This window comes from Meleagris gallopavo, chromosome 1, assembly GCF_905368555.1.
Source record: "Meleagris gallopavo chromosome 1, MGAL_WU_HG_1.1, whole genome shotgun sequence".
Classification (NCBI taxonomy): Eukaryota; Metazoa; Chordata; class Aves; order Galliformes; family Phasianidae; genus Meleagris; species Meleagris gallopavo.
In genome coordinates this window covers 2,567,346-2,582,574 of record NC_139404.1, presented here as the reverse complement: position 1 = coordinate 2,582,574, position 15,229 = coordinate 2,567,346, and the positions used below count along the sequence as shown (strand labels likewise).

The following is a 15,229-nucleotide window of genomic DNA, read 5'->3' as shown; positions in this document are numbered from 1 at the left end:
AAGCAAATTGTTTCCACAGAGCAGTAGCCAGAGAACAAAGCCCCAAAACAACATCCTTTACATGTACGCACACATTATATATTTATATGCAGCTTTAAATACAAGAGATTTCAGGGAAAAAGCGTGGATCTCCATCAGTGAGTATTCTGTTCCTAGTCACTCTGACCCTGCTGTTGTCTGCACAGCAGTTGGTAGATGAGTTAACTGTACAGCAGACCAGTGCAACAGAGTCCAGCTTAAATTCTCAACAAAGGCCTGGACAACATAAAAAGTGAAAAATGAAAATAAACTTCTTTCACGTAATACATACTTCACAGACACAACAGGATTCTGTTATGAGCAAGCAGGAAGATTGGAGTGCACAGGGAACTGAACCTGGACCTTTCCGTCACACTTAGCATCTTCACCAGCACTCAGTTCCCATGCTCTGCACCTTTTCTGCTTCCTTCCTAAAGATGTCCAGTTTTGATGTCTACATCAATACCTGTCCAGGGATGAACCTGAGATCTTCATGTGTTGGGGCTGCAACTCTACAATCATAGAGCCATTTGAATGGGAGGGGATCTTGAAAAGTCATTTAAGTCCAACTCCCCTGCACTAACAGGGACACCTACAGCTCAGTCAGGTTCCTGAGAGCCTGGTTCAGCCCAACCTTGACTAAGATGCCCTCCAACCCAAATCATTCTATGATTCCTTGTGGCCAAAGAAAGAAGATGAAGATGAGACAGACTGTAGAGGTGATTCTGCGCACAGACCTAGCTGCAGGCTGGTGAGGGGGGATAGAGTGAAGGACTATGAAAGGAAGAGATGGATGCACAGTGCCTTATCAGGGACTTGCTGTTCTTTCAACTGGCTCCCTGATAACATATGGAGCTTAATCAAATATGCAAATGATGTCCTATCTAGAGACAAGAAAAATAGAGAAATAAACCCAGACACCGTGCATTAAAACAAGCCAATGAAATGAGGAGTGTGTAAAAGGTTTCCTCTTTTTGATAAAATTATTTCAAAAGATTAAATTAAAGCAAAACTAATTAGGAGAATCGCACTTAAGCCGACTTCCCATAAGAAGGGTCAGCAGGCAAGAGGCATTCAAAGGCAGATGCAAGAGGCACTTCAAGGGCTCCCTGAGAAGTCATTATCCCAGTGAAAAGGGAAAGGAACAGAAAGAGGAAGAAGGAATGACAAGAGCCATTTTGGCTGAGCATCCATCCGGGCATTAGATGGAGTGGATGGGAGCTAACACCCTCTCTTTGTCACCCTGGAGAGCACAAGTGGCAGGTGAGGATCAAAGCTGGTCACCTGATGTCCCTTCCAGAGGGCTTTCCAGGGAACAGAGGGATGAAGTCAAACAGAAGCACATAAAACTAAGGGCAGAGAGATGTATCTTTTTTTTTCCCCCCTTGTATGGTTTCCATGAACAGCACAGCCACATCAGGAGTGGCAGCCTGAACACTCCACACATCTTGCACAGAGCCTGCAACGCCGCAATGAAATCATCTGCTGTGATGAAGCAGGTGACAACAGTGTCACTGCAAGCCATTCCCTGGGGAGGCTACAGGGACCCTGGATTTCAACAAGGTACCTGGCAGCAGGACCTGCAGTTATTATTTGTCCCTTTGTGTCTGCTTTTGTCACAAACATCCCCCTTTCTGCACATCCTCAGCCCACAGTGGGGGAATCCAGCTCTGCTGCTCTGGGACTAGAAATCTGTCAAATTCAAGCTGCAGCCTCTTTGAGGAAGGCCTTGAAGAGCTGACAGTACAGCCTGCTGCATTCCCTGCTGCAACGGGTCTGCTGGAGTCCACTGTGGTCAGGAATAAAAACATTCAGAGCAGCACCAGCGAAACAGAACACATGGCAGCAGCCAGCGAGCACCTCTGGGCTTTGAAGAGCTCCAGAATGCATCTGGAGGGATGAGATTCACACGATCCCATCTCTGACAAGGCACTGTTAAACCAAAACCTCAAAAACACATGTATGCAAGGCACCCAGCAAAAGCACAGCTCAGCCAAACCCTGCACACCAGCATAAAGATTGCTGAATAGTCAGAAAGCAGGGAGAGGTACTTGAGGGAAAGACAGGGAGAATTAATTGCTCTCTGCCAAAAACCATGCTCTAACTCTTGTTAGAAACAGCCACCTCCCTAGCAGACTAAAGGGAGTGTTCCTGCTGCAGTTAAACACTGGAAGGAGCAGTAAGCTCACTGCAGCATAATGCCCTGAGGAGCTGTAGCTAGAAGTCTCAAGGCAATGGACATGAGGGATCTGAGAGGTCAAGCAACCATTTGCACTGATAGAGTAATTAGCAAGTGTTTAAAGCAAATGTTCAGCAGCAGAGCCCAGATACAGATCCTGTAATGCGGTTTATGGCCAGGAGTTTTGCAGCAGAGGATGAATCACAGGGTGATCTAGGCTAGAAGGGACTTTGAGATTTCTAATCCAGCTGTCCTTTAATCTCAGGAAGTTCCTGTCAACCCATTTCCCCAGCCTGCCTAGGTCCTTCAGGATGCCAGCTCTATCATTCAGTCTGATTTTTCCAGTTGCAGGGAAGGATATATGCACTGAGAAACTTGCTTCCCATCCACTTTTTACAAGATGGACCTGGAGTTGAAGGGTAGAACAGAACAATGCTTTCCACCAAGGCTTCAGAGGAGATAGGAAAGAGATTACATAGCACAGCAGCCAGGATTTATAAGTCCTATGACTTTGATTTCACCTGGAGAAAGAGTACTGAACACCCAGCACCTTTAGGCTAGATATTAGGCAGAAATACTTTACTCAGAGGGCGATGAGGCACTGGCACAGGCTGCCTAGAGAAGCTGTGGATGCTCCATCCCTTGAGGTGCTCAAGGCCAAGTTGGATACGGCCCTGGGCAGCCTGAGCTGGTAGGTGGCAATCCTGTCTGTGACAGAGGGTTGGACCTGGATGGGCTTTAAGGTTCCTTCCAATCCATGCCATTCTATGATTCTACGATTTATGTCATGCCAGACTCCAGTATCACTGGGCTTTTACATGGCCCAGTATGACCAGCTGTTACTGGTCCATGTTCACGTAGGTTTCCACCACCACCTCTCAGAGCACCCAACATGAGCATCAAGGCTAACAAAACACAGCTTTCTTGCTGTCACATCCAGAAAACCGAATACTCTTCAGGCATCTAAGCTGGCAATGACCTCTCAAAAAGTGACTCTACATCGATGCAGGACAGAGAAAGCTGCAGCCTTCACAGACGTCAAATACAGATGGGAAACTGTATCATTCAATCACAAGCGAGTGAAGCACTTGGACTCCTGCTGATTTAGGAAGCTGTGAGGAGAGACCAGGGTGAGCAAGTCCCTCTTGCAGAAACCAGCTTCTCAGCAGGAGCTGGAGCCTCTACAGCATGTTTTCAGAGCAGTCAAGTCCACTTGCCAAACAGTCAGGAAAAAAATATATATATATATTTTTTAAAAAAATCGGACTCCTTCAAAGCAGCAGAGGGAAAGAGAAGGAAGCAGTTTCCCTGCTGACATTTGCAGAGCGCTGTCAGCAGCAGAATATCCTCCAGGGAACATCAAAACAGAACAGAATTTCTTGTCTTGCGCATATTCAGAACCCCTTTATTCTTGGAGAAACAGAGAGAATCTGGCTTTTTCTGCAGTTATCAGAATCCACAAAACTGTGCTCAACAAACCCAAGGCTCACTCTCATTAGCTCCAGCTTTTGGATGGGAAGTAATGCATCACAGGAGAAAGAGGAGCAATTCCTCCCTTCACCATGTGGATACATTGCAATATCACTAACCTGGCCAGAGCTCTTCCACCTGTTGGGTTTCTGCTCACTTATTACACCATCTTACCTTGCTCAACAGTGTTTTGCATAAAAAGCTCCATTTCTTCACTGTGTTGCCCACTAATAGCACTTAATAGCCATCCAGTTTTGTGGAAAGATCTAATGTTCTATCAAGAGCCATCCCACTAGGATGAACTCTGCTCTGGGAGGGATCTATTCCAACCTGTGATGAGACAAGGACTTGCTACAAGAGGGAATTCACAGCTATCAACTATGATAATGAAGCTGCACGTTCAAGTTACTTTCCTGAAGCATGGACCAAGGTGCTTCATCTTCCAGCCACATGCTGACTCCTTCTGAAGCTCTCGAGGCAAACAGGCTGTAAACAAAGCTTCAGCACACAACTGGAAGAGCTGTCAGCCAAAGCTACACGGCCAGAAGCCAGCAAAAGCTAAAACATGCAGCACTTTCCATCCCACCTATTCATCAGAGAAAGCCAATCTTCCCCAATGCGACCGTGAGATGGGCCCAAAATTAGAACTGCCAATTTGAGCTCTCAAATTGAAAAGTCTCCCTATGGTGTTTTGCTTTGGATCCAAAGAAAGCAAGGTCTCAAGAGTTCAGGGTAATCCAAAGGGTGGTTCATAAAACTGGCCGATGGTGAGAGTTTTCTACTAAATTGAAGTGATACCTGATGGGAAGTGCTAGACCCATTTCAGAGCTGTCTAATCTTGAATGAAAACCTTTACCCTAAATGTAAAGCCTCTTCAAAGACCTCAAACTGATGAGATTTCATGTAAAATGAAATATTGGCCATAGAGTGAAAGAATTGACACTTAAGTTCAATTTCTTTCTCTGCAAGGAATTTAGCATAGGGAAAGCTTCAAATGAAATATTTTGATGGAATAAAAGAATATTTCTCACAAAGCAGTTTCAAACAAATGTAAATTATTACTACTTCATTTTAGAGGAGACATTTCAGAATGGACAAAGTTTTGTTTTGAATAGAGGTGCAGCTCCTGGAGCTGCTCCCAAGCTGATATTTTTAAATGTTAAGTTGTTCTTTAAACCTGCACATGCATACAGAATAATTGCAAGTAAGTTGTTTTTCTTATTTGTTTGTTTGTTTGTCTTTCCCTGAGTGGAAAGTATCTGCACAAAAGCAATATCCACACATTACACACCTAGGGAAGATACATAACGAATACTGAACGCTGCCACATTCTCTCAGCCATGACATGTATTCATAACATAATTTGGCCAGGTCTTCCAAGATACAAGTATTTCTCTTAAGTTCCATCACAGGATCTTCATTGCCTACAAGTGGTCAGGAGTTTTCCATTTCATCTGATTTACCTGCTTTAGCTGAGTGATAGAATCCTCATGCTTTATACACAAATCTCTTGCAACCTGCAGAGCATTAATTTCCCCCAACACTTCTTTAAGCAAACAACGTATTTCCTTCCATTTGTAGAAGGGAAAAGCATATACAGAAGAATAGAAGCTCCTGTTAGATTAAAAAGCTGAGCACGGCTGTCTCACAGCCCACTCATCCTGAGCTACATTCTCTATTCCCAAGTTGACACCAACAACCATCAAACCTTTAATCCATGGACTGTGGTTTCTGCCACAAGATACGGACAGGGGGAGATTTTTCCTTTTCAGAGCCTAGCATTTTTATCCTATTTATATCATTGTTCTGCAAAGCCACGCTGTGCCGTGGACAAGTTGGCAGAATTGGAGGGCATATTTCTACAGTATATTATTCAGAGCCTTCCTGTTGGTCTGCACACGTAGCTATGTGCATGAGCAAGGGCTGCAAGAACTATTTTGCCTGGGGCAGTGGAACAGCTAGGGCCAGCCTTGTCATTCTCTCTCACTCACTCTTTTCTTACCCTATCTCTATGTTGCTTTTTGCTTTTCTTTCTCTCTTTGTTGTCTTGGTTACGTGGGCAGATTCCTGATGTGCTGCTAGTTTTCATTTTAATGATACGTTCCTGTAAAGCACGATATTTTACTTCAAGTTTTGTGTGCCACTGGATACATTCCTTTGACATATGACATTTGTATATCAACAGATATTGCTTTATGACTGTGGGTACTTTTCAGAGCCTCCATGGATTTCATTCTTCAAAATCTGATACAGTCTATATTTTTTTATATAAAAAACAGGGAAGATGACTGAAACTGCAAGAAAATAAGGGAAGTTTCTCCGAAACCATCTTCTAATTATTTCTAGTGAATCTTTCAGCAACAACTGAGCAGATCCTGCTGCTTTGAAGATAATATAACAACTCATCTTTTCGTGCTATCCAGAAATGCTTCACTGTGGCTTGATCAAGCAGCTGCACTGCACCACAAAAACAGCAGTACATGCCACGTGTGGTAGGGGCCCATAAGGAAAAAGACCAGGTGTAGAGTCCTTTGTCTACTGGTACAGAGTTTCATCTAATCTTATATAGCTGATTCCAATTTACCCAAATGCAATTTTTTTTAAACATAAATCAAACTTCATCCCAACACAATGGATTTCACAGGAGTTGCAATTACCAGTGTGGTATTTCCCTCTGCTTCCAATTCCAAAGCACCTGTCTGATGAGCCAAGATGGAAAACCAAGTCTTGAAAGGCCATGAAGCTTTGGCAGGGACCAGGTGAAAATCCTCAGTGCCAAATTGGCCTTGTGTGGCCCATGGAGGGGGAAAGCAGGCTGATGTCCTGAGCTCAGATACCCTCGGGAGCCCTGAAGGAAAGTAAATGATTGCAAAAGTCATAGCAAGGATGGGACCAAACTTTCAGGAAATGCATATTTCCAGGATCAGTTCGTCCAAAACAACCACATGAGTTTGGGGAAGCCTCATTTTGCACTGATGATCAGCTCTGCGTGTTGCTTTTCTGATAGATAATTATTCATCCCATGAAGCCCTTATTCACAGCTCCAGCCCTGCTCTGACACACAGACCCAGTGCTCTAACTACCGCAGGCAGAACATTCATCACGTTTGGAAAAAGAGAATAAAACACAGCTTTCTCAAGTTACATCAGTTAGTTCAGCACCCCTTTTCTCATTCTTTACCCTATAAGGATGTCTCTGCTCTCTACCACACTCATAAAAAAAATAAAATAAAAAGCTTTCTCACTCTTATTTCCCCCTTTTCAAAAGAGATGAGAGCTTGGATTCTGCATTGTGACCTGCAAAGGCAAAGACAGAGCTATGTCTGATTTTGCTGCTCCCAAAGCCAAAATTAAAACCAAAAGCTCACAGAAGCAGAGAAGCAATAGGCATTCTTAACTGTTTAGGTCTTTTGGATATTTACCATTCAGATCTCAGCTACACATTTTCCTCCCTCAATGAGAACGGCTGGAGGACTAAACATTTTATTATGATATCACAGAAGACAAGGAAGCAAAACCTAATTAGTCAGGGGAGGAGATTATTTTTACTACAACTGTTTAAAAAACAATTTGGCTCCTTTTCCACATGCTAGAGCAGACCGTTACAACAACCACACTCTGTACAAAAGCACCAGCAGCTTTTCCTCTGTTGAAGTGGTCTGGAGACATCTGTCAGTGGGCAGGATCCCATTTCATATACCTCCTACCACATGGGTGTAATGCCACCTGAGTTTAAAACCTTGATGTTCTTCTTAAATGAAGCAGTAGCAAGAGGAACAAAACCAGAGATCTAAGACCCTCCTTATGCATCCACGAACAATTGAATCCCTTTCTCCTCTCTGCTCTGCCCATCATATATACAAGCCATAGTGGGAGACTTTTTAATAGCACATTCATCTACTCAGCTTGACGTTATTTGCAAAAAGGAATTCAAAGAGGATTCAACATCCAACCCAAGCCTTGGGGCTCCTCCAACCTCTTACAACAGCTTCTCACCCATCTCCTCACAAATCATATTTTGCAACATCCCCAGCTCAAGCATTTAAATGTCGCCAAACTGGCACGGAGGAGTTGAAATGGATGTGATGCCCATCATTAGCATAAGGCCACTTCTAATACCTCTTGCTGATTTAAGAAGAGCACCTACTAAAAGCACAACAAAGCTTCCAACTCTCAGGCTCTGTATTACTGCCGTACATGATGAACTACAGCAGCTGTTACACCACAGAGCTACAGCCGTGCAACAGGCTTTTATATTTTTTGAGAACACAGAGTGAGGAACATAAGCTCAAATTCAATAAAGAGTGTATTTATTTATGTGGCGTCAACCATGGTTGCTCCATAAACATAACGCTCATTATCATTCAGACACAGCTGTCTATTGATGAAAACACTTTTCCTTCAGAACAAGCACCCAGCCCTTGAGGGTGAAACACAATTTTTTGCCAACTGAAACATGTGCTATCTTCAAAGTAGGTGATGCACCTCACAATAAGGTCTACGCTCACATACCGTTCAACACTGCCAATCTCCATAAATATGTGAAAATTTGAGTGAGAGGACAACATTTGGTCTTACCTTCTTGAGCTTTCCACTCTTGGTTCCCACAAAAGCTAGGGAGTGGTTCTTGTAGACATAAGCAATCACAGATGTCATTCTGTCTCCATCTTCAGTGTAAATGGGGAGCCCTCGCACCATAGATGATACTCCCAAGGGGGCATTCATATCCAGGCCACAGAAGTTGTCATCAATTGTTAACAGCTATAAAACAATAAGAAAGAAAGTATGAAAAAGTGAAGCCAACAATTCTTAAGCCATCTTGGAAGCATTCATTCAATCAGGGACACCATTATGCAGGCTGACAAATCAATGACAAAGGCAGCACAAGAGGAATACAAAGGTGGAAAAAAATTGTCCAAAGTCTCTTGATGAGTTACAGACAGAAGGAGCACTGGAAATTTGCTTCTCTTGAAGCCCAGCAGGATATATTATTTTAAGCTTTTTTCCTACTGCTTTACCAGTCAAGACCTAGCAATCAAAGAGAAAGTCTGCAGAAAGTGTCTTAAATGTTTCTAATTCTGCCAAAAATAAAGTATGTGTGTCATTACTAAAGGATCCCGAATACAAAACACTGAGATAAATCCATATTAGCAGATAGACCATGGCCTGTTCTCTGGCCCTTACACTCACTACTGTGGCTCACACCTATGAAACCTAAGTTATATCTCCTATCCTAACCCCAAAAGCTGCAGCACCATCCAGGATACATCTTGGAAGCAGCACTAATGTACACCCTGGTCAGCAGAAGGGAGCATGGTAAGGATTATACACCACAGTAAGTGCCTGCACACACTTTCTGTTCCTGGAGCTACTTCACTCATGCAATTCTGGGTCTTTCTCTAACACTGTTTGGTCTGGGCACCTTTCTTCCAATGGGTCCTTATTTCCTTCTTGTGAAATGGAGATTATTCACCTCCACCCAGCTCACAGGGGCACTATAACTCATTGAAGTCCTTGGAGAAGGCAAAAGTTTCACACCTTTACTGGTGCTTTATTGTGCTTGCTGGGGAAACCCACAGACTCACAAAGACCAGAGAAAATGCCTGACTGTTGCTGCTGCTGCCTAAGCCCTGACATCTACTGCATTAGAACTCAACAGACTATCGGACAGATGCTCCACTGCGATCAAAGAAGATTTGAGTTGAAAGGGACACTTACAGATCATCTAGTCCAACTCCCCTGCAATGATGAGAGACACCTACAGCTCAATCAGGGTGCTCAGAGCCACATCCAACTTGATCCTGAGTATCTCCATGGGTATGATCCTTGGATCTGAATGCTCATAACATCTAGTTATCTGCAAAGGTGTTTCCTTCAACTTCAGAGTGTTACAGAAGTACAACAGTGAAATCACAAGAACAACTCTTCTATCCTATCTCACTGCACAATTTGGAAAGTAAGGTTAATACAGGTTCCCAATGTGAAGATCCCACAGAGTAAGCAAAATGAAGATGAAACTCCAAATATCACAGCACACAACTGCCAAAAAAATAGACTTCGCTGACATCAGTGAGAGCGCTTTCACACATCTGAAGCTAAGTTTAAAACATTTTTCTGGACCAAGGCCTAGGAAGGCAATAATTTAGTGAACAATAAATGTATCTAATTTTCTTCAATCATTAAAAAAGGACCATGATCATTTTCTTTACCTGAGACCACATCTTCATAGAATCATAGAATGGCCTGGATTAAAAAGGACCACAGTGATCACCCAGTTTCAAACCCCTGCTATGTGCAGGGTCACCAACCACCAGGCCAGGCTGCCCAGAGCCACATCCAGCCTGGCCTTGAAGGCCTCCAGGGATGGGGCATCCACAACCTCCTTGGGCAACCTGTTCCAGCGTGTCACCACCCTCGGTGTGAAAAAAGAAAGAGTTAAAAAAAAAAGTGCGAACCGTTTACAGGCCAGTGACTAATGAAGCAGGAGACTTGTAGGCCGCGCCCGGGGAGAGGGGAGAAGGGGGATGGGCAGGGATATGGGAGATGGGTCTAAAAACCGAGCAACAGCAACGATCTGAGGACGAACACGTTAATTTACTAAATACGATCGCAGAATGCAAGATAACACAATACAACACGATACAACTGGAATTGAGGCGAACGAATCAAACAAAATGAGAGTGCGTCCAAACTGAAGTCCTTACTCTAAAGCCCGGTGTGCTCCTCGGCAGGGAACAAAGAGGGGCTGGTGAGCTGCCAGAACCTCCACCTTTCTTTCACAAAGTCCTCCGGGGAATGAAGCCCCTCCCCTGCCCCTTCAAGAACAAAGCACCCAGAAATGGCGGTCCACAGAACCAGAACATTAACTCTTTAACTCCCAATGCTTTACATGATGTTATGATGTGGAATACCGACAACAGAAACATCACAAAACCACGACATCATGTAACATGTTGGGGTTGCTTCCTCTGGGGATCATCTGCAGGAAAAAAACAAACAAACAAACAAAAAAGAGAAAAACAAAGCCAGCAAGTGAAAGCCTGCAAATAAACATCAGCCAGCTTCTGTGCAGCTGTGACTCTCAACTCGATCCAGAACATCTTTGTAAAGGCAGAAATACAGTCATCTTCTTCAGCAAGGAGAAGCACATAAGGAAGCTTGGATTTATGATGAAACAGTCAAGAGTTGCAAACCCAGGTTTTATTTTCAATTCCAGACACTCCTAACAGCAATAAAAAGTAGCCACGTTAAACTCTCTGGAGCTTCTCCGCTTGGCAATTTCACGTTAATGACTTTCCAGAGTGAAAGTGGAGATGAGAACATGAATTCACTCTGCCTGCAACATAGCTGTTGCAGCAGCTGGAGTATCAGAGAGGGTCAAAGGGAAGATCTGAGGAGACAGGAAGCAATTCTTGCATCTCAAGAGTAAAAGTCTAACTCTGAAATTCACACCACAGTCTGTAGGTAGCTCAGAAAAGGGGAAAGATTTTGTGATTGAATCATAGAATCATTAAGGCTGGAAAAGACCTCTAAGATCATCCAGTCCAACTATTAACTTATCCTCACCATGCCCACTAACCATATCCCTCAGTGCCACATCTGCCCTTTTCTTGAACACCTTCAGGGATGGTGACTCCACCACCTCCCCTGGGAGCTTTCAGGCAGTTGTAAGGAACAAGTTTTTGAGGACATAGAATGGTTTGGGTTGGAAGAGACCCTTAAGATCATCTAGTTCCAACCCCCAACTGGAGTCAAACCATCATCCCATATCACATTCCACCTGCTAATGAGAGAATATTAGTCACCACCCCTCTGCCCCAGGGAAGCTGCTAAACAGAGGTTTATTAGGTGCTCTACATATCCAAAATATCTTTATGAGAGAGTGATTGGCAGCTCCCAGGGCATCCAAGTCCCACCAGATGCCTCTTCATTTCAAGCTGATGCACAGTGGGGATTCAGCTGTGGAGAGGTTGCTGTCCGTTCCGAACACCAGAGGTTACATCTGCAGCAGTGACACCGTGGCCAAGTGTCACATTCGCCAGTGAGATAAGAAGGATGTGCAAAGAATGGGCCTGATTTACAGGAGGATTCTGGCAGGCTTCTGCTTTCTCCTGGATTAAGCCTATCAAATAGATAATGAACAGATCCAAGCTCTTCTGAATAGGGTGGTTTTAACAAGGCTGGTGCTGGCTCAGCCCTCTAGAGATTCACTGAGCCCCCCAAACTCAGCAGAAGGGTTACAACTCTAATTACAACATGTCCTTCCCCAATTCCATTTGATTTCCTAGCAGAAGTGAGCAATTTGGCACTGCAAAAGGGGCTGAAGTGCCAGCTATTAGGGAAGCAGTGCAAACAGTGCTCCTACTGAGCTGCAGTTGTCACTTAAACATCTGTTGATGGGGGTTGGCATCCTTTCCCTGGTAACTAGAGATGGGATGAGAGTTGCAGTAGGGGAGGTTGAGGTTGGATATTAGGAAAAACTGGAGATGTTCAAGAAAAGGGCAGATGTATCATTGAGGGGCACGGTTAGTGGGCATGGTTGGGAAGAGTTGGGGTTGGACTTAGTGATCTTAGTGGTCTTTTCCAACTGTAATGATTCTGTGATTCTGTGGTTCTGTGCTTTAACCTTTGGCCTCTGAAGCAGCCTCTTATAATCAAATACAGCCTAACGCACATTTGGGGAAAAGCTTTGATGAAGGATCAGCCATCCCTCATTCCTCTTTACTTTCACTCGGATGCAATCTTCCTTCCCAATCAAAGCACAAGGGCCTTTTTTAGATATCTCAGCAGGCTCCAAAGCCATTCCACAGCCTCACCAGGGATGAAGGCTGTCCCAACAGCCAAGTCTCGCCTTTGATTTACAGCTAATACCTAACAGCCTTGTCTTTGTATAGTGGCAGATACTTGGCTTCTCACTCTTGTTATCTCAGGCTTGGCTACTTCAGATGATGAAGGGAATGCATACATTACAGCTGCCTGTGCTGCCAGCAGGACCAGGGAGCCAACAGCAGTAAGAAATCAACAGCGATATTTAATTGAATCTTTGCAAGGTCCCAAGGTCTTTTCATCACCTGAATGCAAGATCTTCTCATCAGCAAAGACTGAGCTTCCTGCTGAGGGTGTATCATACTCCATGGGATGTTTAAAAATGTAGGGAGATAGAAGCCCTAGGAAAATCCATCACCAGGAATTTTGTGGCATATGTACGGATGCAAGCAATGGAAACTTAGGGTCTAGAATGCCCGAAGTGGGGGTAAACCATAAATCGCTCTCCAGCAGAGTTGCTAATCATAGAATCATAGAATCATGCCTGGGTTGAAAAGGACCACAATGATCATCTGGTTTCACCCCTCCACTGCTCCTCCCTCCCGTCCCCCTCTCCCCCACTATGATGCAAACCACCTCCCTGCAAACCACAGATCTTTAAACTCCAACTTCTGCAGCAGCAGTCTGCTTCCCAAGGATTGTGCTTCTCTGAATATCTTCACAATACCATCAGCATGGGCTTCACTACTTGGTTAACCTTCTGGTTTAGGTGCTGGTTTGTCCTCACTCTGGCATTAGTACCCTGCCTTCCTTAAGCTGGATTGCTTCTGCTCTCCTGCATTTCTAGCATCATTCCTGCTTCTAACCATGCTGCCTCCAGCTGTCCCTTCTGACTCCACTGAGGCCAATGCGTTTGGTGCATCCAACTTAGTGATAGAACAAGGCAAACTGATTTTAAACTAAAAGAGGAGAAATAAAGGTTATATATTAGGAAGAAATTCTTTACTCAGAGAGTGGTGAGGCCTTTGCATGGGCTGCCCAGAGAGATTCTGGATGCCTTATCCCTGGAGACAGGGTGGCAACCCTGTCCATGGCAGGGGCTTGAAATTTGATGATCTTTAAGGTCCCTTCCAACCTTAGCTATTCTGTAGTTCTATGTCTTTCTCCCCAGTTTCTGTGCTGTGAACTTTGGCAGGATCATCAGATTTCACATATCAACATCAGCCCATTGGTTGTGTCTAGCCATGAGATCCAGGTGCAGGATGGAGACAGTTCTTCTGACATTTGCCTTGTGCCACATCATTCACATAATTTAATGCCTTCCCATCACACGTGATCCTGGCAGTGGGTCAGAAGAAAACTGTGGGCTTGCCCAGTGACCATCAACAGCCATAGACCTTTATCATCTGAAATTCTGTGGGCAAAAAGATGGGAACTCTGGGCCACCAACTGAAATGGAACAGATCACCAACCAACCCGCTCTTCAGCCGTAAGCCTGCAGTCTGATGATATACAAAAATATCCAGTACCATTTCTCCAGGGTGCTTGGTGATATAATGGAAACTGGATAAAGAGCCAGCATTTGGAAATACATTATAATTGCACGCTGCTTTTACTTGTGCAACCAGAGCAGTGGTTACCATGCAATTACATGTCACCATATACAAATGACAGTGCAGTTACAATAACTTCACCAATTACAGGGAAATTGCACCCACTCTGCTAATAGGTTTTCACTCAAACATAATTCAGGATCACAAGACCAGTTACCCAAATTGACTTGAACTTGTACAAGCATTTGGTTTTTAGGTCTACAGTTTAAGCATCAGTTCAAGGACTGGTGTCAAGTTTCCAGAGTGCTGCAGAATCTTAACATGGTACAGACTTCTTACGCCTGCATTAACGTTCTTTCTGTACTGCGAGCATAAGGATTCCCATCTACCATCTACCTCCACATCGTAAAATTTGCAATTTCCTGAAGAGGAGTCTGCCTTCCTTATGGAGACCAATATTCTTTAGTCTTCATGCCTTGTGCTCAGCAGAGCTGGTTGGTTATTAGTAAGAAGTAATTGTTGCCGTAAATTTAGCATCCTCTGAGTTCTGAATTTTGGAATGATTCATGTGCCGAAAGATATGCACAATGTACATTGATCAGTGAACTCCTACATGTATTCTAGATCCAAAAAATTGCAAAATTTAAGCAATAGTGGCATAGATTTGTTCTTCTTATTTCTTGCTGCAGACCCGGTGCAGCAGAATCCATGAGAAAGAACAGCAGATGCTTTCCAGCCCATTGCTTTTGCTCCAGCTCTGGTTCCCACTTTTGCTATACACATTGTCCAACTGCTGGTATGGGGCTGCTCACAGCAGCATTTTAGTCCTGGAGGCAGCACTGAGCTGTCTGATGGAAACAATTCATGTCCCCAAAAGTACTGACTCTGTGCTTCTCAAAAATCATAGAATTTTGATATACAACCTCCCAGGCCAAATACAGAATCTAGAATCGTTAAGATTGGAAAAGACTTTTAAGACCGTTCAGTTTAACTATCATCCCATTCCCACCATGCCCACTGACCATGTCCCACATCTGCCCTTTCCTTGAACATCTCCAGGGACGGTGATTCCACCACTTCCCTGGGCAGCTTATGCCAGTGCTTCACCACTCGTTCGGAGAAGAAATGTCCCCTAATATCCAACCTGAAATACTGTCATCAATACTGTCATCATCCAAATGACATCATCAAAATGACATACTGACTTCGCTTGCAGAGAACATACTCCTACTATTACAAGTAAA

The 15,229-nt window shown here is 44.0% G+C and overlaps 1 protein-coding gene across 2 annotated transcripts in view; it reads right to left on the bottom strand.

The window, feature by feature from the left end:
- The window catches only part of PLXNA4 (plexin A4), a 441,339-nt gene that overhangs the window by 386,638 nt on the left and 39,472 nt on the right, over positions 1–15,229 (bottom strand). For both annotated transcript variants that reach the window (XM_085213222.1, XM_085213155.1), the window contains one exon: positions 8,245–8,427. In XM_085213222.1, coding sequence (XP_085069348.1) covers positions 8,245–8,427 — 183 coding nt within the window. The remainder of the gene's footprint in view (positions 1–8,244; positions 8,428–15,229) is intronic.